This window comes from Bos mutus, chromosome 1 (genome assembly GCF_027580195.1).
Source record: "Bos mutus isolate GX-2022 chromosome 1, NWIPB_WYAK_1.1, whole genome shotgun sequence".
NCBI lineage: Eukaryota > Metazoa > Chordata > Mammalia > Artiodactyla > Bovidae > Bos > Bos mutus.
Window position 1 is genome coordinate 81,180,809 of NC_091617.1, and position 26,895 is coordinate 81,207,703.

The window sequence follows — 26,895 nt, forward strand, 5'->3', positions numbered from 1 at the left end:
TCATGTGCATATTGGAGATTGTTGATATTTCTCCTGGCAGTCTTTTGATTCCAGCTTGAGCTTCATCCTGCCTGGCATTTCACATGATGTACTTTGCATATAAGTTATATAAGCAGGGTGACAATATACAGCCTCGACAAACTCCTTTACCAATTTTGACCCAGTCCATTGTTCCATGTCCAGTTCTAACTGTTACTCTTGACCTACATACAGGTTTCTCAGGAGACAGGTGAAGTGGTCTAGGATTCCCATCTCTTTAAGAATTGTCCACAGTTTGTTGTGATCCACACAGACCAAGACTTTAGTGTAGTCATTGGAGCAGAAGTAGATGTTTTTCTAGAATTCTCTTTCCTTTCCTACGATCCAATGGATGTTGGCAATTTGATCTCTGGTTCTTCTGCCTCTTCTAAATCTAGCTTGTATATCTGGAAGTGCTTGGTTCATGTACTGTTGAAGCCTAGCTTGAAAAATTTTGAGCCATTATCTTGCTAGCATGTGAAATGAGTGCAGTTGTGCAGTAATTTGAACATTCTTTGGCATTGCCCTTTCTTGAGATTGGAATTAAAATTGACCTTTTCCAGTCCTGTGGACACTGCTGAATTTCCCAGTTTGCTGGCATATTGAATGCAGCACTTTCACAGCATCATCTTTTAGGATTTGAAATAGCTCAACTGGAATTCTATCACCTCCACTAGCTTTGTTTGTTGTAATGCTTCCTAAGGCCCACTTGATTTCACACTCTGGCTCTAGGTGATTGACCATGCCATTGTGATTATCTGGGTCATTAAGATCTTTTTTGTACAGTTTTTCTGTGTGTTCTTACCACCTCTTAATCTCTTCTGCTTCTGTTAGTTCAATACCATTTCTGTCCTTTATTGTGCCCAAGTTTGCATGAAATGTTCCCTTGGTACCTCTGAGTTTCTTGAAGAGATCTCTAGTCTTTTCCATTCTGTTGTTTTCCTCTATTTCTTTGCATTGTTCACTTAGGAAGGCTTTCTTATCTCTTCCTTGCTATTCTTTGGAACTCTGCATTCTGATGGATATATCTTTCCTTTTCTCCTTTTGCCTTTAGCTTCTCTTCTTTTCTCAGTTATTTATAAGGCCTCCTTAGACAACCATTTTGCCTGTTTACATTTCTTTTTCTTTGGGATGGTTTTGATCACCACCTCCTCTACAGTGTTACAAACTTCCGTCCATAGTTCTTCAGGCACTGTATCAGATCTGATCCCTTGAATCTATTTGTCACTTCCACTGTATAATCATAAGGGATTAGATTTAGGTCATACCTTAATCAGTTAGTTCATTCATTCAGTCCTTTCTGACTCTTTTCTACCTCATGGACTGCAGCACGCCAGGCTTCCCAGTCTATCACCAACTCCCAGAGCTTGCTCAAACTCATGTGCATCGAGTCGGTGATGCCATCCAACCATCTCATCCTCCGTCATCCCCTTCTCTCCTGCCTTCACTCTTTCCCACCATCTGGGTCTTTTCTAATAAGTCAGTTCTTTGCATCAGGTGGCCAAAGTATTGGAGCTTCAGCTTCAGCATCAGTCCTTCCAGTGAATATTCAGGACTAATTTCCTTTAGGATTGAGTGGTTTGATCTTGCAGTCTAAGGGACCCTCAAGAGTCTTCTCCAATACCACAGTTCAAAAGCATCAGTTCTTTGGCACTCAACTTTCTTTATGATCCAACTCTCCCATCTATACTTCTTGAAAAACCATAGCTTTGACTAGACAGACCTTTGTCAGGAAAAGTAATGTCTCTGCTTTTTAATATGTTATCTAGGTTGGTCATAGCTTTTCTTCCAAGGAGCAAGTGTCTTTTAATTGTATGACTACAGTCACTATCTGCAGTGATTTTGGAGCCCAAGAAAATAAAAATCTGTCACTGTTTACATTGTTTCCCCATATTTACCATGATGTGATGGGACCAAATGCCGTGATCTTAGTTTTTTGAATGTTGAGTTTAAGCCAGCTTTTTCACTCTTCTCTTTTACTTTCATCAAGAGGCTCTTTAGTTCCTCTTCGCTTTCTGCCATTAGGGTGGTGTCATCTGCGTATCTGAGGTTATTGATATTTCTCCTGGCAGTCTTGATTCCATCTTGTGCTTCATCCAGTGTGGCATTTCGCATGATGTAATCTGCGTGTAATTTAAAAATCCATCTGCCCTGTGATGGATAAGGATAAGAAGCTTGTGGAAGCTTGCTGATGGGAGGGACTGGCTATACCTGAATGGCCTAGTGGTTTTCCCTAATTTCTTCAACTTGTCTGAATTTTGCAATAAGGAGTTCATGATCTGAGCCACAGTCAGCTCCAGGTTTTGTTTTTACTGACTGTATACAGCTTCTCCACCTTCAGCTGCAAAGAATATCCATCTGATTTCAGTATGACCATCTGGTGATGTCTATATGTAGAGTCTGTCTCTTGTGTTGTGGGAAGAGGGTGTTTGCTAAGACCAGTGCAGTCTCTTGGCAAAGCTCAGTCTTCGCCCTGCTTCACTTTGTACTGCAAGGCCAAACTTGCGTTTACTCCAGGTGTCTCTTCACTTCCTAGATTTGCGTTCCAGTTCCCTATGATGAGTTTGACATCTTTTTTGGTGATAGTTCTAGAAAGTCTTGTAGGACTTCATAGAAATGTTCAACTTAAGCTTGTTCAGCATTAGTGTTCAGGGCACAGACTAGGATTACTGTAATATTGAATGGTTTGCCTTGGAGACTTAGATCATTCTGTCATTTTTGAGATGGCACCAAAATACTGCATTTCAGACTCTCTTTTAATTATGAGGGCTGCTCCATTTCTTCTAAGTGACTCTTGCCCAGTAGTAGATAAAATTGTTTAGTCTCTAAGTTGTGTCTGATTCTTTTTCGACCCCCTAGACTGTAACCCACCAGGCTCCTCTGTTCATGGGATTTTCCAGGCAAGCATATTGGAGTGGGTTACCATTTCCTTCTCCAGGGGAGTAGATACAATGGTCATCTGAATTAAATTCTCCCATTGCTGCCCATTTTAGTTCACTGATTCCTCGAGTGTCAGTGTTCACTGTTGCCATCTCCTCTTTGACTTCTTCCAATTTACTTGATTTATGGACCTAACATTCCAGATTTCAGTGCAGTATTGTTCTTCGCAGCCTCAGACTTTATTTTCACCGCCGAACACATCCAAGACCGGTCATTGTTTCTTCTTTGGCTCAGCCTCTTCATTCCTTCTGGAGCTGTTTCTCCACTCTTCTCCAGTAGCATACTGGACACCAGCTGGTCTGGGGGGGTTCATCTTTCAGTGTCATATCATTTTGTCTTTTCAGACTGTTCAGGGGTTCTCAAGGCAAGAATGCTGAAGTGGTTTGCCGTTCTCCACTGGGCCACGTTTTGTCAGAACTCTCCACCGTGACCCGTCTGTTTTGGGTGGCCCTACACCGCATGGCTCATAGTTTCATTAAGTTAAACAAAGCTGTCATCCATGTGATCGTTTTGGTTAGGCTTACAGGTAATTGTCATCTCTATTTTCTTAACACTTTATACAGAGATGGCTTTGTTAACTGTTGAGTGAAGAAAATGAGGAAAGAGACAGTAGGAACAGATCCAGTTAGGTTTCACTTCCACATAAATTCTGTGAGAGACACTTGAGGGTTCAGAGCAGAGGGAAGCTTTGGGGCTAAGCTTCTTGATTTTCTGCAGGCCACTCTCTGCATCTGCCTGTGCCTTTACTTCTGCTTGGCTGAGGTTGTGCCTGTGAAGCTGGCATTAGGGAGAATATCTCCTGTTTAGGTCACTGATGAGCTTTGGGTTTTAAAAGAGATCATTTCATACACTGCACCTTACCCCAGCCACTGAGGGTGACCAGGACAATCCTATAGGCAATATGTGTGTGTATGTGTTCTGATTTACATTTAGAAACCTGAAGAATGAAAGTCTTCCCTAATCCTGCTAATAAATTTTAAATATCTACTGTTGCTTACTTGCTAAGTTCTGTTTAACTTTTTATGACCCCTTGGACTGAAGCCCACCAGGCTCCTCTGTCTTTGAGATTTCCCATGCAAGAATAATGGAGTGGGTTGCCGTTTCCTTCTCCAGGGCATCTGTCTTCCCAATCCAGGGATCGAACTGGAGTCTCCTGCATTGGCAGGTGGATTCTTCCCTGGTGAGCCACTGGGGAAGCCCGTTTAAGTTTCTATATTAGCATCTAATCACTAAAGATAAAATGGACTTATTATTTTATGGTGTATTATACTATTTTACACCATAAAATAAGACTGATGCTGAAGCTGAAACTCCAGTACTTTGGCCACCTGATGCAAAGAGCTGACTTACTAGAAAAGACCCTGATGCTGGGAAGGATTGAAGGCAGGAAAAGGGGATGACAGAGGATGAGATGGTTGGATGGCACCACCGACTCAATGGACATGAGTTTGAGCAAACTCCAGGAGGTGATTAAGGACAGGGAAGCCTGGCATGCTGCAGTTCATGGGGTTACAAAGAGTTGAACATGACTGAATAATAGCAACAATACAATTTTACAGTGTGTTTTTACCACATTATATTGTAAATGTTCTTTATTCTGGTATGATGGGAAAATCATTTCAAGATGCCTGAAAATAAGGATGATAGCATCCACCCAGCTACTCCAGAGGCATTAAAAAGACTCAAATATAAAATTAAGATTTCTAAAGCGTGTTGAGTTTTTAGATGAAAACACCATGATGTTTATGTACCATGCTGGATTTTTGATTGATTATAACCATGTTGATTCTATTTTTAGTTTCTTTGGAGATGGTTTTGAAATATTTTTAAAAACATTCCGAGTCCTCCGAGAGAAACCGTTATGGCTCCCTTAGCCTACAGGTGTAGTGCTCTTAGATTTCAGTTGCTTTTCTGTGTCCCCCCACAGGCAAGTACGTGTATCAGCCGATGACCCCTGTGGAACAGCTGCCCAGCACTGAGATTCCTGCGAAGCCTCGGGAGCCTGCGAACACCATTCAGATTTCGGTCTCCCTCACTGAACACTTCCTGAAATTCGCGTCTGTTTTCCAGCCCCCTCTGCCCCTGACTCGCCAAGGTACTGTATGATCTCAGACCTCTTTATTGACAACTATCAGGTTAAATGTATTAATGGGAAGATGTGTTATGTGCAGAAGCAGCCGGCGCCACATTCCCACAAAATGAGCCCTGAGGAGGTCTCTGCACACGATGCCTTTATTTCAAAAGAGAGCAATACACCAAAAATAGATCACTGCTCTTCTCCCTCAAGTTCCGAGGACTCTGGGATCAACGCGATCGGGGCTCACTATGTGGAATCGTGTGACGAGGACACAGAAGAAGGAGCAGAACTGAGTTCAGAGGAAGATTACAGTCCAGAGAGCAGCTGGGAGCCAGATGAGTGCACCCTTCTTTCCCCCTCGCAGTCTGACCTGGAAGTGATTGAAACAATAGAAACCACCGTGTGAGGCCCGGCGGGAAGCCACTGCTCTGCTCCATGCTGAGCTTTTGTACTTCTGTCCGATGGACCCTTTTTCCAGTGCAGTCAGTGTTTTCTACCCCTCTGTAACAACCGTAGCAGTTCAGTGGTCTGCTGATTAGCTTCACTTTTAAATTTGTCTTATAACTAAGACATTCTTTTGTTATAAATGGTTTTCTTTTGTATCTTCACTTCCTTCCTATGTAGCATCTGGTGTCATGAATTGTGACCCAGCCTTAATTTCACTGGGAACTTTGAAAGCAATGAAGCGATGATCACAGAGCGTCATGGATCAGGTTGAGGAGATACCCAGAGTGAAGGAGACACTGTTCTATAAATAGCCAGTTCTTCGCAGAACAGCTCTCTGGCAGTCCTTTTGGCGTGCTGATGAGCACCGCTGCCCTGCTAGTCCTGGTGGAAAATCGGTTCACGTGACCAGTCCAGGGTGTGCTCTGGTGCATGCCATTCTGGCCTTTCCTCATCTCTCTGCTATCTGCACTGGCTCTGGGCCAGTGTTGCCACAGCTTCCTGGAGGCCAGCTCAGCCCCCAGTTAAAGCAGTGTCTGCACAACCAGCCCTTCATGACCTGGGGCTGGGCTAGACCTCGCTCCAGAAGAGATGACATCATCTGTCTCATGCTCAGTCCAGCTTAGGTTGAATGCCTAACCCCCTCCAGGGTGCTATGTGGATACGGAAATGAATAAGGCCTGACTCCCAGCAGGAAGGGACCATAGTCTACTAGGGGAGGTAATCCATGCAGGTGAGGGGACCTAGAGTGCCCTGGGAAGCCGGGGGAGGCAGAGATGCACTTGGCTTGGGCTGGCTGGAGAAGGAGTAGCATTTGAGCTGGCCTCAGGGGTGGCTTCCCCAACATTTCCCTGCTTTTTCAGTTCAGTTCAGTTCAGTCGCTCAGTCGTGTCCGACTCTTTGCGACCCCATGAATCGCAGCACGCCAGGCCTCCCTGTCCATCACCAACTCCCTGCTTTTTAAAATTGTTCAAATCTGCGGGAGACTTTTAGGAAGTTATATAGGTATTATATTTAGGAGGCAGCCACATCTCATGTCTTAAGGGAAAAAAATCAATAATAGTTTTAGTTAGCATGGAAATGCTAAAGACAGCAGTCCTTTAGGGATTAGGAATGAATCTAATAGGTTTGATTAACTCTGCTTCATTTGGTTGTATGAAGCATTAGAATGGCTTAGGTGAGAAATGGATTAGAATTCAGTATGATGCATGGATTTTTTATGCCAATGCAAAAACAGTTGAAATAGTTCACTGCTAAGTCAGGAGAAAATATTTTGTGTAATATTCATTCCCTTTACTACAGTAATATTCATGGGCTATTGTAAATGTTCTCTTTTCCTACACACATAAAATAGTGACTGATTCTTTCTTATTTAGCTCTCTTCAGAATTTTGCTCCTAATCTCCATTTATAACAGGTGTTCTTGTGTAACTTCTCCAAATGTACTGTCTGTGAGGCACAGTTAAGAATCCAGGAAATTTGAAATAGGCCGCATGAAACTAAACTATCCAAGCTGGGGACAGACAGTCACTTCCTGTACCCTGACTCTCCATGAGCGTGCTCTCGTGGCGTCATCTTGTGCCCTGTCAGCATCACGACGCGACTCTTCTGTGTCTCGTTAGTTCGTATTTTAAGAAACAAGAAGGGGCCTGTGTGTCCTTTCCTGAAGCCTCCACTTGGCATCCTGCACAGATCTCTCCAGGCGGAACCTGCTTTCCTAGTTATATGTGCAGTCCATGTGACTGGCTAGAACATTTCGTTAGGTTCAGGTGCCCTAAACATCCTGAAGGGTTTAGAAAGCAGAGTGTGCGTATTCCTTTGGAAGCAGTGTTACTTAACACTTTGTGTGCTAACAGGTGAGAATGCAGCCAGCATCAAGTTCCCACTTAATGAAACATAAAGAGTCAACACATCAACCCGAGAAGATGGTGTCCAGAGCTCCAGGGCCAGCGGGGCCCAGGAGAGGGCGACAGAGGCGGGTGTGGGGAGAAAGGCTTAGGGACAAAGGGCTGATGAGCCCTGCTCTGGGCTCTTAGCACCACTGGGACTGACTGGCCGCCTGCAATCAGGGTCCTGTCTGCAACTAGCCGTGGGTGAGCTCATTTCATCCCTGGACAGGAATATGAGGCTCTGTTTGCACTGTTCCTATTAGTTCTCTCCTCCATCTGTTCATGTGGTGATAGTTGGGGTCAACCACCAGGTCTCTAAAGCCATGGAAATCCATGGGCTCAGGGCCACGCTTCAGGCTGGCTGTGCCAGGGTTGGGCTGTTCATATTTATATCTATGACTTTTGCCTAGGTTCCTGTTTTTTAAAACTCCTGAACTGCCATTCAGATTAGCCAGGATTTTAATGGAATTTTTAGATTTAACACTAGTTGATAATCACTTTAAATACTTGCACAAACTCTTTATAATTAAAATCTCACTAAGATTCACTTACTACTATCAATTTTATAGAATTGGAGACATCCCATTGGATTCTAAATATAAAATGCTCCTGGATCTCAAAATAGCCTTTTCTAAATAAGCACAAGCAAGAATTTTTTTTGTCCTATCACTGTTAATATTAATAATTGTCTGAAATCATATATGATTGAACCAGAATTCTTTATGCTTGGATTCCAAAACAACTGATAAGGGTATAAAAATATGTAGTTTCAACTTCAATTCTAGGCCTATTCTGTTCTATATTATATGAAAGAATTTCTCTGTAATCCTGATACTACATTACTCATTTGTATAAGCATATTTATAGGCACTTTAGAAAATGTTTAGACTGCAGTGTGTATTATAGACATTGAACACAGTTATGTTAAATAGGCTTTTGATTAATACTTGTACATTGAGAGATATGAAAGCTTTATCATTTGGACCTTTGCTCACCTGGGGCAAAGAGGTGGGCTGTGTGAATGGAAAAACTGCTTTCTCAGGCTTTTGTCAAAAACTGACACCATTCCCACTTTTTGAAAGTTGGTGTAAAAGCTGTTAGGTAGAAGATACGAAATAAGTACTGTGTGGAGTTTAGCTTTCTGATCTAACCAAGATTTCTTTTAGCATTTTCGAGTTTCACATGTGTTCATGACTTTTCTGAGAAATAACAAAGCAATTAAAATGCTTTTAGTGGTTATAACTATTTGGTACATTAACAATGGAAACTTTACAATAAAAAATCTAGGTATATTCAAGATTTGAAATGCAAATCTGAGAAAAACCTCTGTAGAAAAACTGCCGCATTCCTGGAAGGGGACGACCTGTAGTTCAAGGTAATACAGTAAAAATAAAATCAGCAGAACCAGAACAAAACCATGAAGTTGTTTTCCTGAAGTACCTTTTTGGATTTGATCTAGGATTTGATTTTATCTTGAGAGTGGTGGTTTTATTTCTTAATCTCTGTTTCCTGGCCTGTTTGAGCCATCATAGTAGTTCCTTTGATCATAACCTCCTTTTATGCAAATATCTCTACTTAGGCAGTAGGATGCAACCAGGTAATTTAGAAAGCTGTCAAAATACCCAGATACTTTTGGTGGTATAAATACTTTTAGGCAAGGGGGAAAAAAAGCACAATTAGAAAAAAATATTTATACTGTCAACACTTATTATTCCATCTTATTTGCAAAATTTTGTTGACACGTTTTGGATTTTTACATGAGGAAACCAAAGCTTTCTTGGTTTCTTCCCCTACCTCCCACTCCAGAGGAGGTGTCAGTGCAGTGAGAAGGCCAGTTGTTTCCGGCTTTCGTCTCTTCCCCTTGAGGAGGGGAGAGCGAGCAGTGGGCGTTCTGTGCTCTCGGTCAGTGCCGTCAGTCCCAGGGATGTCCGTGTTTCTCACATTCAAACACGAGTACAAGGGCACTCAGAACTAACTTTGGAATAATTAACCTTTAGAAAATTTGTGTCACTGCTCCCTTTCATTATCACGGGTAATTGAGAATTGGCTGTGCTGGGAAAGGGCCCCGTCTCTGGCGTGCTTTGAGTTCTTTCTGTTCAGATTGAAGTGCCCTCTTCATAGGCTGGACAAGTCTAAAAGCAAATCATCACTAGCGGTTTTAATGCTGAGCTTCCATATCACGGTGTTCATATGTACTTCTAAGGCTGTTCGTACCTTGTAATGTTCACTTACTGTGTGATTTTTAAAACCTGTCTATTTTCAAGTTTTAAGCACAATGTTGATTGTTCTCTAATTTACCTTGTTTTCCTACAAACAGCTCAACTTTCCTCTCTGTATAATACTTTAGGAGAATACGACCTTGTAAAATAAACGTGATTTTTTCCTTTTTTACCAGCACAAATATGCTATTTTGAATTTTGGAATATCCTTCCTCCCCACCCCACCCCCACCTTTGGAGAAGTTCTGTCTGATTAAATAGTAACACAATGTGAGCTAAATGAAAAACAACCTCATTTGGAAAGTGTGAAAGCATTTATATCAGTGCTTACTTTGTACTAGGAAATAAGTCATTTACATCATTATTCCATTTAAATTTTACAGAAACTTATTGCAGATTATTATTATGTACATTATACACTCAATGCTCAGCACTAGTGGTAACTCCCAGAACCCTTTAAATAACTGTTTTGTTGACTGCATTAGGTTTATAATAAAAATTACGTTCCCTCCCAAATAGGATTTATTTCACACAGAGCGGCACTCTGTGTATTCAGCTCACATGTTCCACGTAAGACGGCTCTGACTGCAGGCTGGCAGCCAGGGTGGCCGCTGCCCTGCTGAGCCTTGGGGCCCGGTCACTTTGGTCACCAAGGCTCAGCGTGGCAGGTCCAAGAGCTTGATTTTTTTATTCATACCAAGAGCAGAGCAGCTTTGGGGTTGGCTTTTACTGAATAACCAACCTCATGGGGAGTGCTAAATAAATTTGTTCATCAGTAATAAAAGTAATACCACTGTTCATAGTAATAATGATGCAGCTGCCTTCCTGCTTCCTGAGTTATCCCCACAGCAGCCCTCCAGGAGAGGGTGCAGCATCTTCCTGTCACACCAGGAAAAGGCCTCAGGAAGTAAACATTTGCCCAAAGTGGTGCAGCCTGCAAGTAAGTGGGACTTGGATGTGAACCCAGTCACCTTGGCCGTGGAGCCCGTGTGCTGGGCCTTTTGCTTCCTCCTGTAGGCCTTCCCGCTCTGAGGACCTTGGGGGCTGAGCCAGGAGGCAGACAGTGGGCGAGCAGCAGGGCACAGGGTGTCCTTTCTGTCCCTGACCCAGTGGACACCTTCCCCTTCCTCATCCAGATGCTGCCAGGCTTCTCCCTCCCTCCCACTGTTCTGTGCTCCACGTGGAGCCCCACCCCCACCCCCCAGGGCGCGGGTACTGCACACACAAGCGGCTGCGCGCGCACATACGCCATCTTTCTGTAGACATCTCAGTGCTTGGATTTGGCCATTGCTGCTTCTGTGTTTAATCACGAATCTAGGCTAGCTCTTCCTGCCTTCACAAAAGATAACTTATCTTTTAGAATGACTTCTGTAGACAGCTAATCTCATCAACTGTGTGTGCATTCTACTGATTTAACTACGTAATTGTATTGCCAAGTTTTAGAAAGCGTCTCATTGTAGCATCTTACAGATGCTGACTACACACACTTTTATTCTGCAATAAACTTTAATTTAGCATCTCGTCCTCATTACATTTCAATCACTGGGAACTGGTAATGCCTTTAACCCTTGGAGTGCCACTCTGATTCTGTGCTGAATGAAGGGGTAAGATGGGACCTTAGGACTCAGGCCTGCTGGGATGAGGGTCAAGGAGAAACAATTAGAAGTCAGAATTCTTCAGAAACCAGGCAGATAAGAGTACATGCCTGCATATTCATGGTGTTTTTCTGTTTGCTTTTTGGAATTTTCCTAGTTTTCAAAGAGTGAATTGATAATTACTTACACACTCAGAAACAAACCCTGTGAGCTGGAAGATACTGAGTCCCAGGACAGTCAGGGCAGGTGGAGCCTGATGTTGCTGGGGGTTTGTGGGAGGGAGTGGGGATCCCGCGAGTCTGGGCAGCTTCCCACCTGCTCCCCTGCCTGGGGGAGGGGCTGCTGAAGGCTGGGCTGCGGACTGTGTGTCCTGGAACCACTGGCCTCCCCAGGGACTGACGCCAGTCCAGGCCTCCACCCATGACTGGAAGGGTTTTGAACCAGTGGGTTGGAGAGGGGATTTGTTTCTCATTGTCGTCCTCAGTTCCCAGCCCGAAACTGTGCGTGTGGTCTTGGAGACGGCAGATCAGGTCTCTGGTGGGACATTTCAGTCCTCTCTCGACGACGAGCCATCACCCAGTGTGCGTGCTTCCCAGAGGATTCATGCCCGGAAGGTCTGGACCATCACTGCAGGATGATGGCAGAAAGTGCAGCGGTGTGGATCCTCGAAGCCACACAGCCTCTGAAGGGGAATTTAGCAGGGCATTTCCACAGACACCATCTTACCTGCCAAACCCAGCAACTGTGTGTGCCAGGTGGGACAGGATAACTTCATGAGTTCATGGCTGAAGCATCCAGGAGCCAAGCTGACAGTAAAGGCAGGTGAGTCGCTCCTAATCTGCAGGTAGGTAGCAGGTCCAGAGCTTGGTCCAAACATCCAAATCCAGCTGGTGTTAGCCCTCACTGGTTAAGCCCCTGCAGTCACGCCTGCCCTCTCCTGCTGCTCTCCCTTACCTGCCTCTCTCCTCCTCACACCTAGCCTTCCCCACCCCTTCCCAGCCCTGGCTCTAGGCAGGGGCATCCAGGAACCACAGCCCAGCCCTCTGGGCATCACTGCTCTAGCTTTCTGCCCAGCCTGGCTTGACCTTGGCCTGGATCTGGCTGAGACCCAGGCTCAGGAGTGGCCCACCCTGGATCTAAGAACCCTCTTGGGAACTGGCCTCGAATCGTAGCACTTTAGGTGTTAGTGGCTTCTACCTTCTTTCTCTCCCAGCCTCACTGAAGTGGGGCCTTGGATCCCAGCTCCTTCCTGTGGTGAGCACCAGCCCTCACCTACCTCAGGCTTGCCTCCTGGGGGCAGCTGACCCCAGGGGACTGTGGCCCGACTCTGATGATCCAGCCGTAAACAAGGAAGAGCCCCGTGTAGTAGACTAAGGGTTTCGGCCCTGTGTTTAGAGTCTGCTTGTGTGAACTCATGCCAGAATTCATCAAGCAAATGTAGGAACACCATGTACTGGCAGAAGACCTTGGTAGAACCACAGCAGTGCTCTCACAGGCCACGCGGTGAGGCCTGGAACCATTGGGAGGATCCAGGTCTGGGGTTCTGTGGTATGTCTAGAGGGTGGGCTTCCTGAGGCCACGTGGGATTCATAGGGATCTTCAGAGCCTGGTTTTGCTGGGAATCTAGACTGTTGAGTGGTGACTGTAGCTTGACATAGGAGCTGCACTGAATGTAGGAAGGACTGGGGTTTCCCAAGGGACCAAGGCCCCAGTGAACATGGGGCCTTGAGTGGGCACCTCTGTAGGTCGCCGGAGATCAGAACACCATCAGAGGGTCCAACTAGAATTCACTGGGGGTCCTTACTGATTCCTGGGTGTCTTGAAGAGGTCGGTTCTTCCCCAGGAGATTTAGCCTCACCCACCTGTCCCAAGAGTCGCAAGCAGGCAGCGAATTCCTAGCGCTGCAGTGTCACTGTGCCCAGCAGCACAGCACGTGGGCCCCACGTGTCAGGGTCAGCCTGACAGGATAGAGGCCTCAGAAGGGAGTCACACGTCATGGCGAGGTCGGCGGCGGGGAGGAGGAACGGAGGAAGCTGACTGGAAGTCAGGAAGTCACTGCTGCAGGTGGAGGTGGATTGGGGGAATATTGAAGAATGATGGACTGACTCATTCTTGTACAGGAGAGGCTGGGCTGGCAAACCATGAGGTCCTCCAGGTTGCTAGGGGCTGGAATCTGGCCCTCCAAGATTATCGGCACCAAATTCTGACCTTTGAGATGGATGTGGCATAGAGTTCTGAGGGAACAGACGTCAGGTAGGAACAGGGGCTACTGGCTTTGTCCTTGAGGCTGGAGACATTCGTTTATTCACACAGGCAGGCATATGCTCAAAAATCTTAATTATACCTGCCCTCTGACCCTGAAAAATCACTCCTAAGTTTAGACCCAACAGAAATGCATACATGTGTCCACCAAAAAGACAGGAAGACAGTACTGCAAACAGCCCAATCATCCATTAACAATAAAAGGGATAGGTTATTGTGTATTCATACAATGGGATACTCCTTGGCAATAAGAATGAACAACGTGGGTAAGTCTCAGACATAATTGGAATAAAAAAAAAAAGCCACTTCCAAAAGAGTAAATGTACTTTATTTATATGAAGTTCAAAACAGGCAAAAGTATGGTTTTATACTGCACGATGGCGGCTAACTTCGGGGTGGGAGGTGATTAACAGAATTCAGGGGACATCTGGGCACTGGTCATTTCTGTTTGCTTGATCTGGGTGCTGCTTATACAGGTGTGTTTATTTCATGGATTAACCCAGCTTTGCACATGTTGTTTGTGAACATTTGTGTCCATAAAAAGTTTACCTTAAAAAGAGACTTAAAAGATGGTTGCAGCCAGTCTGCTTTCAGCACTACTGTGAAAGATGCAGGCATGGACCAGACAGTCGTGTGCCCTCAGGAGCCATGGAGGCAGACAGGACCACACCCAAGTGGGGAAACAAGGCGAGTCAAACTGCTGCTCTCCTGGGGAAGCGGGGAAGGCTTCAGAGAGTACTGGAGTGTGCAGGGGCTGGTGGCAGAAAGATGCCACCGATGCTCTGAAGGGGAGGGGCCGCGGACAAACCCTCTGATGAATCAGAACACCCCCCCACCCCCCGCCCCGGGGCCCAGTGGGGCCAACTCCCCGCAGACTCCCCAAGGTCGTGGAGTCCTCCTTGGGCTGCCCGGAGGACAACACAGCAGGCCTTTCCTGCAGCTGTGCGCGCGTCACAGGCATCTCATTCTGGAGATGCACTTTTGGGAAAACATTTTCAGCGGGGAGAGCCGAGTGGAAACATACTGCTTCTAAAAGGATCCCCAAAGCTCTGAATTACTTATTCACTGAGCGTTCATCACTGATGAGGCCCCTGTTGGCTTTGCTTTTCCACAAACACTTCCCTCCGCATCTCAGCATGGTGGGCTGTGGTTGGTGATATGCTGCCTTTACAAAGCATCTCCCACACATCACCTGGACCTTTGCTGCAGAGGGAGCAGATGTATCTTTGTTTCTCAGAGGCCTGTGGGGGACCCCCTGACCGGCAGCCCAGGGCTGTCTCCATCAGTCCATTCTGCCTCCCGTGGGGGAACTGGGTGAGACTGCATCTGCCCCCACCCACCACAGCAGGAGGCGGGGCGCACTCTGCTGAAGCTGGGAGCTGAGTAACCATTTTCAGATGGTCCTTTCAGATACTCTAGAGAAGGAAATGGCAACCTACTCCAGTATTCTTGCCTGGAGAATTCCATGGACAGAGGAGCCTGGTGGGCTACAGTCCCTGGGGTCGCAGAGTTGGACACGACTGAGCGACTAACTTTCAAATACTATTTACCAGGTACAAAGAAGAAACGGGCTGTGATGGACATTGCTGTGTTTTGGCCAATCAGAACCCCTGCTTTCTTCTCTCAGGACCCCGATTTCCTTTCAGAGGACCCCCTGCCCTCCCCTGGGGCAGCATAGGAGGAGCTGGCTCAGCTCAGGTACATGCCCTCCCTAAATGGGTGCCTGGAGCCTGCCTCCCCAGGGTCCTTCCTCCTGCCACCTGTCACAACCCAGGGGTGGGCACGTGACTGGAAGAGCAGCTGGAGCTCTGCACTGGGCTGGACTGTGTGCTGAGGGCTGGGATTCTGCACCCCTGGGAGCGCCCCCCCTGCAGTGAGCTCCCCTGGCCCCATCCGCAGCACAGCCGCCGACTGAGCCTGGATGTACCTCCAGAGAAGTCTCCCCTGTGGAACTGCTCTCAAGTGGGGCCCGATGTCACTGCAGACTAGGACACGTGCTAAGTGCCAGGAGAGGGGACGTAGGGCCTAGCTCAGGCGGCACGTCCCAGGGCCCAGCAGTGCCCGGCCATGGGGTCAGTTTCTCACCTACCCTCAGATGAGACGAGGGCTCTTCAAATCCAACCCAGGAGGCATGACCTGGGTACAAAGCTGTCAGCCTTTGTTCAGTGGTACTGTGACTCGAATAACAAGGAACTCTTGGGACTGATAAATCAGGGAAGGGCTGGAGGAGAGCCGTGCTGGTGTTTACTGGTCCTGGTGTGAACGGGGGCTCGGATGCACAGTGAACTAACTGCTTTGGCTCCTTCGAGTATAGACTGAGGAAGGGCAGCAAGCGCTGCATTTTGCTTTGAGATTGTCAAGCTCCTTTGGCTTTGATTTTACTCATCATCAAGAAATCAAGAAACCTTCTGATACGGAGCTTGTGGAGTGACATCACTGGCTCTGGACTCAGTTCTGAGTTCGGATCTGTGGTCTACCACTGTGTGTGTCGCCCTGGTTAAATTTTCCTGTGTAAACCTCAGCTTGCTTGTCTGCAGGATGGGGTTGAGACCCTCGTGCGTCTGATTGCTGGTCTTGTACTGTGGCCTTCGTGCACCCCCCGTGCCACCGCCTTGCGGAAGTTCTGTGCTAAGAGTTCAGCTCACATATCTGGGCAGTATGGCACATGTCTGCACTTCGCGTTCTCAGGCACGGGCTCATTTAGTTTTTATCTTATAAAGAAATGGAAGCTGTGAGAGGTGAACTGACTTGCTCAGGATCACAGCCAGGATGTGGCAGAAGCAGGATTTCTTTTCTATTAGCATTTCTATGTAGTTTCTACATGGATTTCCTGGGGGTTGTTCGAGGGGATTAGAAAGGGCCCAGGGTAATGCCTGGCACCTGGAGAGCTGGGGTGTGGACGGTTACTGGGGTGGTAGGAACTGTGGGCGTCGGACCTGGAGCTGGACCGGAGCACTGCTCTGCAGCTCTGGGAGCCTGGCCAGCCCTGAGTCTGAGGGGTGGACACCCAGTCTCTGCCTGTGTGGTGTGCTCTCGTGTGGTGGTTGGCTCAATGATGTACAAAGTTCTTGGGCCAAGAAATGTGAAAATCCTGCTCTGGCAGCCTGGACCCTGGCCGAGGAGCACCTGGGCGGCTGGTGGTCTGGATGGAGCCTGCGACGTGGCTGCTTATGGAATAAAGGCAGGGCTGCCCCAGTCAGGGCCTTGACTTTGAGCTAATAGAACTGAACTGTGGCCACAAAGGTTCTGAACGTCCTTTGTGACTTGGTAGACGGAGAGTGAGACAGTCAGCAGGCCTGAAGGGCATGAACGGGAGGCATTTATTGTTAGAGACGGCAGATGCTAACACTCAAACGGGCTTCAACACAAACGTGAGGCAAGTGAGGTGCCCCAGCCCCCACAGCGCTTCGCTCCCTCCAGCGCAGGCTTCCTTGATGCTGCAGCCCAGCGACCACTGTCCCTCTGGCAGCAGGAGGCAACGGCACCCCATACTAACCACCGGCAGGAGCAGAGGGGCTGGGGTGGCCATGGACTGGGCTGCTGCCCACAGAGCTCTGCCTGTTCTCCACTCTTGGGGAAGAGTCCAACAGACAAAAACGCATATCCTTAAATAACTGGATGCAGGTACATCATGTTCATTTGCTTAATAAGCAAAACAAAATCAGTCTGGTGCCCAGGCTGCAACAACATCGGGAGGGCCAGAGTCTCTGTGGCTGGGGGGCATGGGGTCCTCAGGTAACCCCTCCCCTTGCTGGCCTGTCTCTGGGCTCCAGGCCGAGGAAAGACTTCAGTCCTCAGTCACCGGGGGAGGAATGAGCTGCAGCTGGAAGTTCTCCTTCTGGAAGATGCTGTTGAAGGCGGGGCCACTCTGGGACCCTCCAAATGGCCTGCAGCTCTCGCCACTGCGATTCTGGGAGAGTTCCGTGAGGAGGGCCAGCTGCAGAGGAGAGGACGCAGTCAGCGGGGGCTGGAGGTAAGACTGGGCACGGACCCCACACCTGCATCTGCATCTAGCTAACCACCACGGTGACTCTGCACATGTTCACATCCTCTGGTAAGGCCTAAATTTCCTCCTTTAACGACGAGGAGGCTGGACGTGGTAAGTCTCACAGGCATGTCACACTATGATACTTTCTGAGCCTCCCTCATGCTGTGTACCCTCTGCAGGCACGTGACCCTGTTGCCCAGCTCACTCCAAACTCCCTCTCTCCTTAGTGGGCTTTCCTCAGAGTGAGTGGTGATCTCTGGCTCTGCGTCCTTGCCTTCATGATCCAGATAGCTCCCTATGGACGCCCCAGCTGCCACTCATGGATGCCACCTTCTCCTCCAGGTGCCCTCCGTGCTCCAGTGTCCAGCAGTGACACCCTCCCTGTTACTGGCTCAGTGCTGGGGGACCTGCCAGGGCAGGCAGACTGTTGATCTAGTCCGCTGCCCGCCGGGAAGATTAGGCACAGAGCCTGATGACCTAGCCCCAAGCTGCCCTTGACAGTCAGAGGAGAGAGGGGTGCCACAGCTGAACTTTACCCGCAGGGGCAGCGGCTGTGAGGACTGAGCCGGCACCTACGGCGGGGCAGGCCTCCCGGTGCCAGGACTTCGCACAGCCCCAGGTGACTGCCCCCAGCGCCTTCCAGGCTGCTAGATCCTGCCACCAGGTCTTTCACATGCAATGTGTCTGATCCTCCACAACCACCTTCTGGGGAAAAAACCCAGAGCTCCGAGAAGTGAAGTAGCCGGTTCACCCCAGGGGTGAGTGGTAGCCTGGGGTTCAAGCTCCGGTCCCCGGGACAGTTTCCGGTCGGCCGGGTGGCCTGCGGCTCTGCCTCCCCTGGAGACGACACCTGTCACCTGCTCTCTTCCCGCCTCCTCCAGGCTGGCTGTCTTCTGCCCTCTGACGTCTGATAGGGGTTCTTTCCTCACCTAGGTGACAGTGGCAGGAGGCTTACACGTGTCTGTCCTTCTGTTGAAAACTCACTGCAGAGGCTGTGGTAACTGGGGAGATGTCTGAAGAGCCTTGGTTCACAGTGCCGATTTACCTAAAACACTCCAGTACCTGGCCCTGCTCAGACATGGGACTGTGGTCCGAGGCAGAGTCCCGAACCAGGCTCCCTGCGGGGACTCCCACTGTTGTCGAGCAGGTTACAGAGGCGGGTCCCGAGCTCTGCACAAGCCCCACCCACGCCACTCCCATCTTCTGTAACCCTCTGGGCTGCCACCAGCCGCTGGCATTCTCTGCATACGATGCCGTAACAGGACAGGCAACAGAGGCTACATAAACACCAAGTTCTTTCACACTCAGACACTGAAGTGAAAGGATCAGTCACAAAAATATTTTTTGTTTTCCACTTCTGTACCTTAAGTGTTCTGGAAATTGACTGGGCCCAAATAGTGGCTCAATAGTGTGAAGCAGAACTTCCTGAGAATCAAAGGCCCAGAAACCCCACTCCTGGGGCAGAGCCGGGCTTAGGCTGGGAAGGGGCGAGGTGAAGCCAGGTCAGTGAACCTCCTGGAAGAAAAGCCTCTGTCCAGACCAGCTCTCAGAGATGGAACCACCATTTTCCCTCTGGGCTGCCACCAACCTAGCAGGTGTGTGGGGAATGGGAAAAGGGAGTGCAGCACAAAAACAAGAGCCTAGAGACAGTCTGTGCAAGCTCAAGGAAAGGGTTGGGAAGAAATCTGGCCCGACTAGAATTCAGGTGTGACTGGGGCAAGGAAGAGCTGGTTGAGTATGACTCCACCTGCAGGGGCTGGAGAGCCAGGGAAGTGTTATAAGCCAGGGGGTAACAGGACTTGGGGGCTTGGAGATGGTGCCCTGCACGCAGCAGAATCCCTAGAGAGGGACAGAAGACCTGCAGTGACCTCTGGGAGCTGGAGGGAAAGGGGAGAAACAGGAGACCGCCCTATGGAGTGGGTGGGGTGGGAAGGATGAGCCCAGGGTGCCAGCAGGTGACCGGATGACAAAGAATGCCACACAGAGACAGGCAGGGGCAAGGAAGAGCAGGGTGTTGGGGCATGACTGCCAGTAGCCCTCTAAATATGTACTCTTCTTTTACAGTTCCAGGATTCAGTAGTGTTAGGGCTTCTGGAATCAAGACCAGGTTCCCTAGTCTCCACTGCAGTTAGGTCACGTGTCTAAGTACTGGACAAAGAAGGTAAGTGGAAGTGGTGTATACAGTTTCTAGGAACTATCCTTAAATAGAGGGCTTATGAACTTCCTTTTCTTCTCCCTTGCTAACAAGAACGCAGATGTGATGGTTGGAGCTGGGGCAAACATGTTGAACCACGTGAGTATAATCCACATATTAGAGATGATAGAACCACTAAGTAGAAGAAATCGAGAGAGATATTCATGGAATGTGCCCTGGGATCCCTGCATTTGCAATTCTATCTTGGTTAAGCCACTACAGTTTGGCATTTATCTTTCATGGCCAAAACAAATTCAACCAGTGCAGATGTACAGCAGAGTCTGGGGCTTAGGGCAGATCTGGGAGTCATCAGTAAAAACAAGGCTCCCAGATGAGGGACTGGGCTTAGGCCTGCTTTCTCTGGAGGCAGCACAAACACAGATGCCCTCCTGTGTCCTCAGCCCAGGGTACGTAGGGGACAGAGATCTTTCCACTTCCTCTGCATCCTTTGCCAAGTTCTCAGTGCTCCCCAGGGTCAGGGCTCCACACACCATGACAGGGATGCCAGGGCACCTTACAGACCGAGGAGGAGGCTGGAGTGAGGACCTGGGACATGGCGTTCCCAAAACAGTAATCATAAATAGGGAGATGAACATCTAGATGACCACATGAACATTACCCTGGAACTTCCTCGGTAGAGATGGCAGAGCTGATCAAATGCTTGGATTTGCTGTGGATCCAGAACAGGTTCTGAGGTTGCCTGAGAAATCAGAAACGCTAGGATTAATAACATCCAAGGGCAGCCTCCATGGAACATGATGCCGTGCTTCCTTCACGTGGAAGAAAACCCACGCTACCAGCAATCCACGAGCTACTGTACTGAATATTTATTACAAGTGGTGCACACCCCCACAGGTCCTTAGTGCCAGCTCTAGGCTGACAACCTCCCTAAGGCTTCTCCCTGTAGCCTCAGTGTTTCCATACTTACGAGCTTCCTTTGGGGTGTCGCGGTTCCTCTTTGCCTTTACTATGGAGAATTTAGCTCCACCCAGCCTTGCACCCCCACATCCAGAACTGAATACAACCAGCAAAGATGCCCCTTCTTTGTGCTGGTGGTGGGGCTATGTTACAAATGAAAAATTATGTCATTTCCCTTCCCTTCCCTGTAAAGCTGATAGCTACCCAAGGGACTGAGATTTTAGTCTGTTTTGGGGAGAGGGAAAGTCTAATTTGCTTCTCCAGCAGTTTTGCCTTGTCCCACTGGTTACTGTGCCAACACCGTGATCCTGCTCTCTGTGGATCCAATCCAGCTCACAGCTGGAGGAAGAAATGGGATCCTGGCAGAGGCCGCTGTAGGCTTTGGAGTCAGAGGTGACCTGAAATACAAGTTCTGACACTAACCTGCTGGGTGACCCTTAGGCAGGTCCCTTCTCTGACTTGTGAGAGAGGAAAATGCTTCCTTATGGGCTTACTGAATATTAAATTAGATGAGATCCTTTATATAAAATGTCTTTTATCTGCTACCCCCCCCCCCCATAAGGGCTCAGTATATGCTGGTTTTTATTACTACAATTCAGAGCATCCTCAGTTAAATGATGGTGTGTTTCAACGAGGAAGGTGTCAACATGAGCGCCTATCCCTGAGAGCTGAGCGAGGGTTCTGGGACTTAAGGGCTGCAAATGGGGGTCTGAAGACTTGTTCTGTTTACAGGAAGTCCTGGCAGGAACAGGGGAGGCAGAGAAGAAGTAAACACCACTTGGAACTGTCACCATGTACTGAGCCTTTCCTGCGTGCCAGGCCCTGTGTGCTCTTTGTGGATGAGCTCACTGAACCCTCATAACCACTCTAGGAGGAAGGTGTTGCCATGTCTAGCCCTCCCCAGCCCCTAAGGATTTGAACTTTCAAAAGCATTACAGTGTTAAGAGGTTATATAAACTTGTGTCCTAGGAATGACTTTGCTGCTTTTCTTCAAAATTTTCCCACCCTTAGGGGGAAGAACCCTAAGCACTAAGACAGAATGGAAATAAGCACCACCCCTGAATAAACCATGCTCGTGAGTGTGAAACAGCTTCGCAGCTTCATCTTCTGTGAAAGAATGTGTTTCAGTATCGAGAGAGCAGCTGCCAGTAAGGACGCTCACAGCGCCTGGGCTTGTGGAGTCCCGCTGTGCTCTCCTGGAGACCGGCCCAGGCCGCAGGTGCCCAAAGTCTTCCTGACGCTCTCAGTGACATGGGGATGGCGGAGGTTGGCCCGTGGGAATCCCAAGCCAGGCCACCGGGAAGACAGGAGGATAGACCACAGAGGCCCCACTTTTCATTCTAGACTCACACCTCTGGGTCTCCAGACACTTGGAGGGATCACTCTCTATTCTTGAGAACGTTCCAACTTGCCTTGACACTTTAAGAAACACTTCTCAATCTAATTTGGTAGAAAAATGATTCTGTTCTTGGAGAGAAATTGTGTGGAGTATCACACTTCAGTTTATACTAAGTAAGATGCACAGGGGCGTTCCAAGCTAAAGATGATCTGAAGGTTTGAAAAATACTGCAAACCAAGCTCAAACAAGCAAGAAGAAAAACACATAAATACTTTTGAGAGACTTAACAATGGAAAACATGGTCCTGCCCCGATTTTCCACATCCCTCCAGTACTGCTGGCATGAACTGGGGCCAGGACTGGTTATGGACGACACCTGCCTTTCACTGGCCACTCAGCACCTCAGCTGTGGGGCCTGCCATCCCCACAGTCCATATGACAAGGGACCAAACCACCCTGATCTTACTTTTGCCGATTCCATGGTTACTCCATGATAGAGTTTAAACGAGGGTCTAAGTGGGACAAAGTCAGGAATGGACTAGGTAAGGTGGCGCTGGGTGGGGGTGCTAAGGTGGTTGATTAAAAAGAAGGCGGTAAAAGCCAAGCTGGAAAATGATGAAGTGACAAAAGCAGGAAAAAGCTGTCAGGAGATACACGGCTGTGCTGGTTACGAAAATGCAGATGACGAGCCACCGAAGACATGCCCATCGAGCCCTGTGCGGAGAAAACTGTACTGGACACAATTACTAGTTGTCTAGACTTTGCGCCAATTGTGTTTTCTGTTTTGCTTCTGTCACAAAGGAACTCAAAGCCAAGTGGTCGGTACAGCTAAGTAGCAGCTGTACAGGACGTGTGGCAACAAGGTTAGGTTTTACATTATTTTCCATAGGCACATGGTTTTTAAAATCTAGATTTCTGCATTTATTTCATCATTGGATGTATTTTGGAAGCCAAATCATTTTGTGAAAGCGAAGGTCATGTGAGATCAGAAGTAGAAAATGCATGTGACACACTCACAGATCACTCTCAATGGTGACAAGCGAAAAGCATTCCTTCTACGATTAGGAACAAGACAAGGATGTCCACTCTCACTACTTTTATTCAACATAGTTTTCAAAGTCCTAGCCATGGCACTCAGAGAAGAAAAAGAAAAGGACTCCAAATTGGAAAAGAAGTAAAGCCCTCATTGTTTGCGGATGATATGATACTATACATAGAAAACCCTAAGGCCGCTACCAGAAAACCACTAGGGTCATCAATGAATCTGGTAAAGTTGCAGGATACAAAATTAATACACAGAAATCTCTTGCATTCTTATACACTAACAATGAAAGAGAAATTAAGGAAACAATCCTATTTGCCATCACATCAAAAAAAAAAAAAAAAAAATCCAGGCATAAACCTACCTGAGGAGGCAAATAACCTCTGCTCAGAAAACTCTAAGACGCTGATAAAAGTACTGAATGGATAACACAAACGGAAAGGTACACCGTGTACTTGGATTGGAAGAGGCAACACTCAATGAATACACTACCCAAGGCAATCTGCAGACTCAGTGCGATCCCTATCAAATTACCAATGGCATTTTCTACAGAACCAGAACAAAATTTTTAATTTGTATGGAAACACAAAAGGCCCTGAATTATTCCTTAAAAAACTAAAAACAGAACTACCATATGATCCAGCAATCCCACCCATGGGCGTTTACCTGGAAAAGACCATAGTTGGAAAAGATACGTGCACCTCAGCGTTCACTGCAGCACTCTAGCTAAGACGTAGAATGTCTAAATGTTCATCAACAGAAGAATGGATAAAGATGTAGTACATGTAACAATGGGATATATTATTCAGCTATTAGAACAAACTATACCATCTGCAGCAACATGGATGGACCTAGAGAGTATCATAGTGAAGTAAGCCAGAGAAAGGTAAATGTATCACTCATATATGCAATCTAATTTTAAAAATGGTACAAGTGAACTTACTTACAAAACAGAAATAGACTAACATTTCACAAACAAACTTATGGTCACCAAAGGGAAAATGTGGAAAAGAAACGTGGAAGGGAGGAATAAATTAGGACTTTCAGATTAACGTATACACAGTACTATACATAAAATAGATAACCAACAAGGACCCCTACTGTCCATGGGATCGCAAAGAGTTAGACACAACTTAGTTACTGAGCAACAATAAGAACAAGAAAGACCTACTGCATACAGCACAGGGAATGCTACTCAATATTCTGTAATAACCTGTATGGAAAAGAATCCGAAAAAGAATGAATATATGTATAATGAACTCAATCACTTTGCTGTACACCTGAAAGTAACACAACATTGTAAATAAACTGTACTCTAATAAAAGTATAAAATGGTACTGTTAAAAACAGCATCATGCTTTTGCCCCCAGGAAGCACTACATAGTTGATGAGTCTATCCAGGCACAGAATACACTCCTTTGGGAGTTTGCTCACTGAGGCAGCAAGTGTAGGAGTCTCAAATGCTGGTCCAACTCATATTTTCTGATCTAGCTCTTCTTCAGTATGAATGTGCATAAGAACCACAGAGATCTCGTTAAAATGCAGATTCTGGTTGGAAGGTGCGGGGTGGGGTCCGAGCCTCCAGGCAACACTTGGAGTAGCACCGCTGACCTGTACCCAGAACCACTCAGCACAGCTGGACTTTCTGTCCTCACCCCGTCCTAAGGGGAGCAGAACCCGCTCAGCTTATGGGCATTTGCCTTCTTCCCATTCAACTATACCACATCAACCAAACCACCAGCATTTCTCTTTTTCTAAGGTGTCCCAATTAGGTATGTTTTTAACATTCACTGAGTTCACTTTCATCTTAGCAACCCTTAGGTATAATAAGAAAATTTAATGTTTCTGCCACATGGTTTACTGGATTTAATTGCAGGCCCTACACCTACCTACTTTACCATATAAGTTAACACAGGTGTGTAAATTGAGAAGAAAAAGGCTACGAGACCTGCTCAATAGGAATCAAAAATTCACAATCAAGGGTCATAACAAGAGCCTCTACCTTATAAACCCTAGTCCCCCTCTCCTGGAGAGAAAAGCTGGAGTAATAAATAGGTAAGTGTGCACACAAACACATACCCAGAACCATAATTTCAAACATGATATGCCAATGCAGGGTGACTCTGAGTTCCAGGCTTGTCATCATATTCTGCTCGAGGCCCTTACACTCCTTGGAGATACCTAGGGAAGGGATTTTCCAATGACATCCTTCAGAAACTTAAAAATGTGGTTGTTCCATGGGTGTGAAATAACTAAGGTGACAAGTCCTTTCTGATGAAACAAGCCATCATCCTGAACAACGCAGATACTGAACAAAGGTGCAGGCTGGGGCCACCCTGGAACCCTCTGGAAGCAGAGCTGCTGCAGGATGGGATGCCCTGTTCCTGGCCAGGCCGTGCTGTCTCTGTGGAAGTCTATCTGCGAACAGGTCATCTGAAGAGATAGCAGAGCTATCTGTAGATGTGCCTGGGACCCAGCAGATGCTCACCTGTCTTAAAATCCTGCCTGGAACAAGACAGAGCCTTTAAAAAAAAAAAAAAAAAGCATTCAGGGAATGACTAATACCTCATGAAGGTGAGGATTTCTATCTGCTTCTCTTTGGGTGCAGCAATGAGGTGGGGTAAGAAGGAGGGGCAGGACAGGGCCCTGGGAGGGGGCTCGTCCAGAGTCCTCTTCAGCTGGTTTATGCCCCACCCTATGCAGGCTCATCCCCTCTCACCTCCGGGCTTCACGAATGGGGACCAGTTCTCTGGTTCAGGTATTTCTGGGACCTCTGCTATATTAGCACCTGAGGTATAAAGATGAGTCAATCAAGAGGAACTTAACATCTCATAGATTCTGGGCCATGAGAAATCCATAAGACGATTTCATTTTCTCCAGTGTTGATAAGCAAAGCGTGAGAGATTACTGAGGTATAATAACCATATACACCATATTTACCAGGGCAGCCGCATTTGAAACAACGCTCTCACATTATCTACATATATCGTCAAAATGTCCCTGAAATTACACCATTCTGGGGTCCAGATTACACTCTTGCACACATGAGACACTCTCTCTGAGCACTTCTGTCAATAAATAAGCAGCCACGTGGCTGGCCCATAACTATACTGTGCTTCCTGTAATTGTCTAGCTGTCTCCCTGTTAGCCTGGGAACTTGAATACCAGAACTACTTCTTACTCATCCTTCATTCCCAGTGCTCTGCAGCCAGAAAATGTTCAACCAACATTTGCTGAACATCCCACATCTTCCTTTACTCTGAGTTGTCCATCTTAGGAATCAGAGCGGGCAGCAGCTTGCTCTCCCTGGCCCATTGTGAAATCACTGGCATTGTCTTCCTATTTCTAAGAACTTGATTTTGTAAAGATTCTTTGTGACTTCTGGCATGTTTATCCTGTATCTCAGTGAAATATCTATTTCGTTTTATTTAATTCACTTTAAGGGGAAGGATTATTTCTCAAATGTCAGAAAATACCAGCCCTTTTAAGAAGGGAGGGAAATCTACCAAACCCGTGGGACTTGGTTAAAAGCCTCTTTCTGTTGTAGCTCTGGCATATCCTGTGCTGGACCCTCCCTCGCATGTCCTGCCCGTGACACTGCAGTGGCTGGCAGCCAAAAGCCTGGGCTCTAGAGCCTGCCTGCCTGTGCCCACACCCCAGCATCACCATCACTGGCACCACAATCGCTGGCAAGTTACCTATTCTCTCTGAGCTAGGGTTTCTATGAGCACAGTGAAGACAGCTGCCCCACATAAAGTGGCTGAGAAGATTAAGGAGTACAGTAGAAGCCTAGGACTTCGCAAGTCCTCACTTAAGTGTTACTAACTGGAGGCACAGGAGGGCCTCCCGGTTTACACACAATACTGGTCATGTGTACCTAGTCCTAACGTGGCCACTGAACACAGAAAAGAGACGTCAGAGCACAGTGCAGACAAGACTGGCAACTCTGGCAACGAGAGGGATGGGTGGATGC

General features: G+C 47.3%; 2 protein-coding genes across 3 annotated transcripts in view; one reads left to right on the forward strand and one right to left on the reverse strand.

Annotated features, from left to right (window-relative positions):
* The window catches only part of C1H3orf70 (chromosome 1 C3orf70 homolog), a 121,826-nt gene extending 110,430 nt beyond the window's left edge, over positions 1–11,396 (forward strand). Inside the window, 2 exon segments of the mRNA XM_005903385.2 lie at positions 4,886–5,035; positions 5,038–11,396. Coding sequence (XP_005903447.2) covers positions 4,886–5,035; positions 5,038–5,441 — 554 coding nt within the window. The 3' untranslated portion in view covers positions 5,442–11,396.
* Positions 11,397–16,743: 5,347 nt separating this feature from the next.
* The window catches only part of VPS8 (VPS8 subunit of CORVET complex), a 295,718-nt gene continuing 285,566 nt past the window's right edge, over positions 16,744–26,895 (reverse strand). For both annotated transcript variants that reach the window (XM_070372173.1, XM_070372165.1), the window contains 2 exons: positions 20,244–20,324; positions 16,744–17,379 (listed from right to left, as the gene is read on the reverse strand). In XM_070372173.1, coding sequence (XP_070228274.1) covers positions 17,230–17,379; positions 20,244–20,324 — 231 coding nt within the window. In that variant the 3' untranslated portion in view covers positions 16,744–17,229. The remainder of the gene's footprint in view (positions 17,380–20,243; positions 20,325–26,895) is intronic.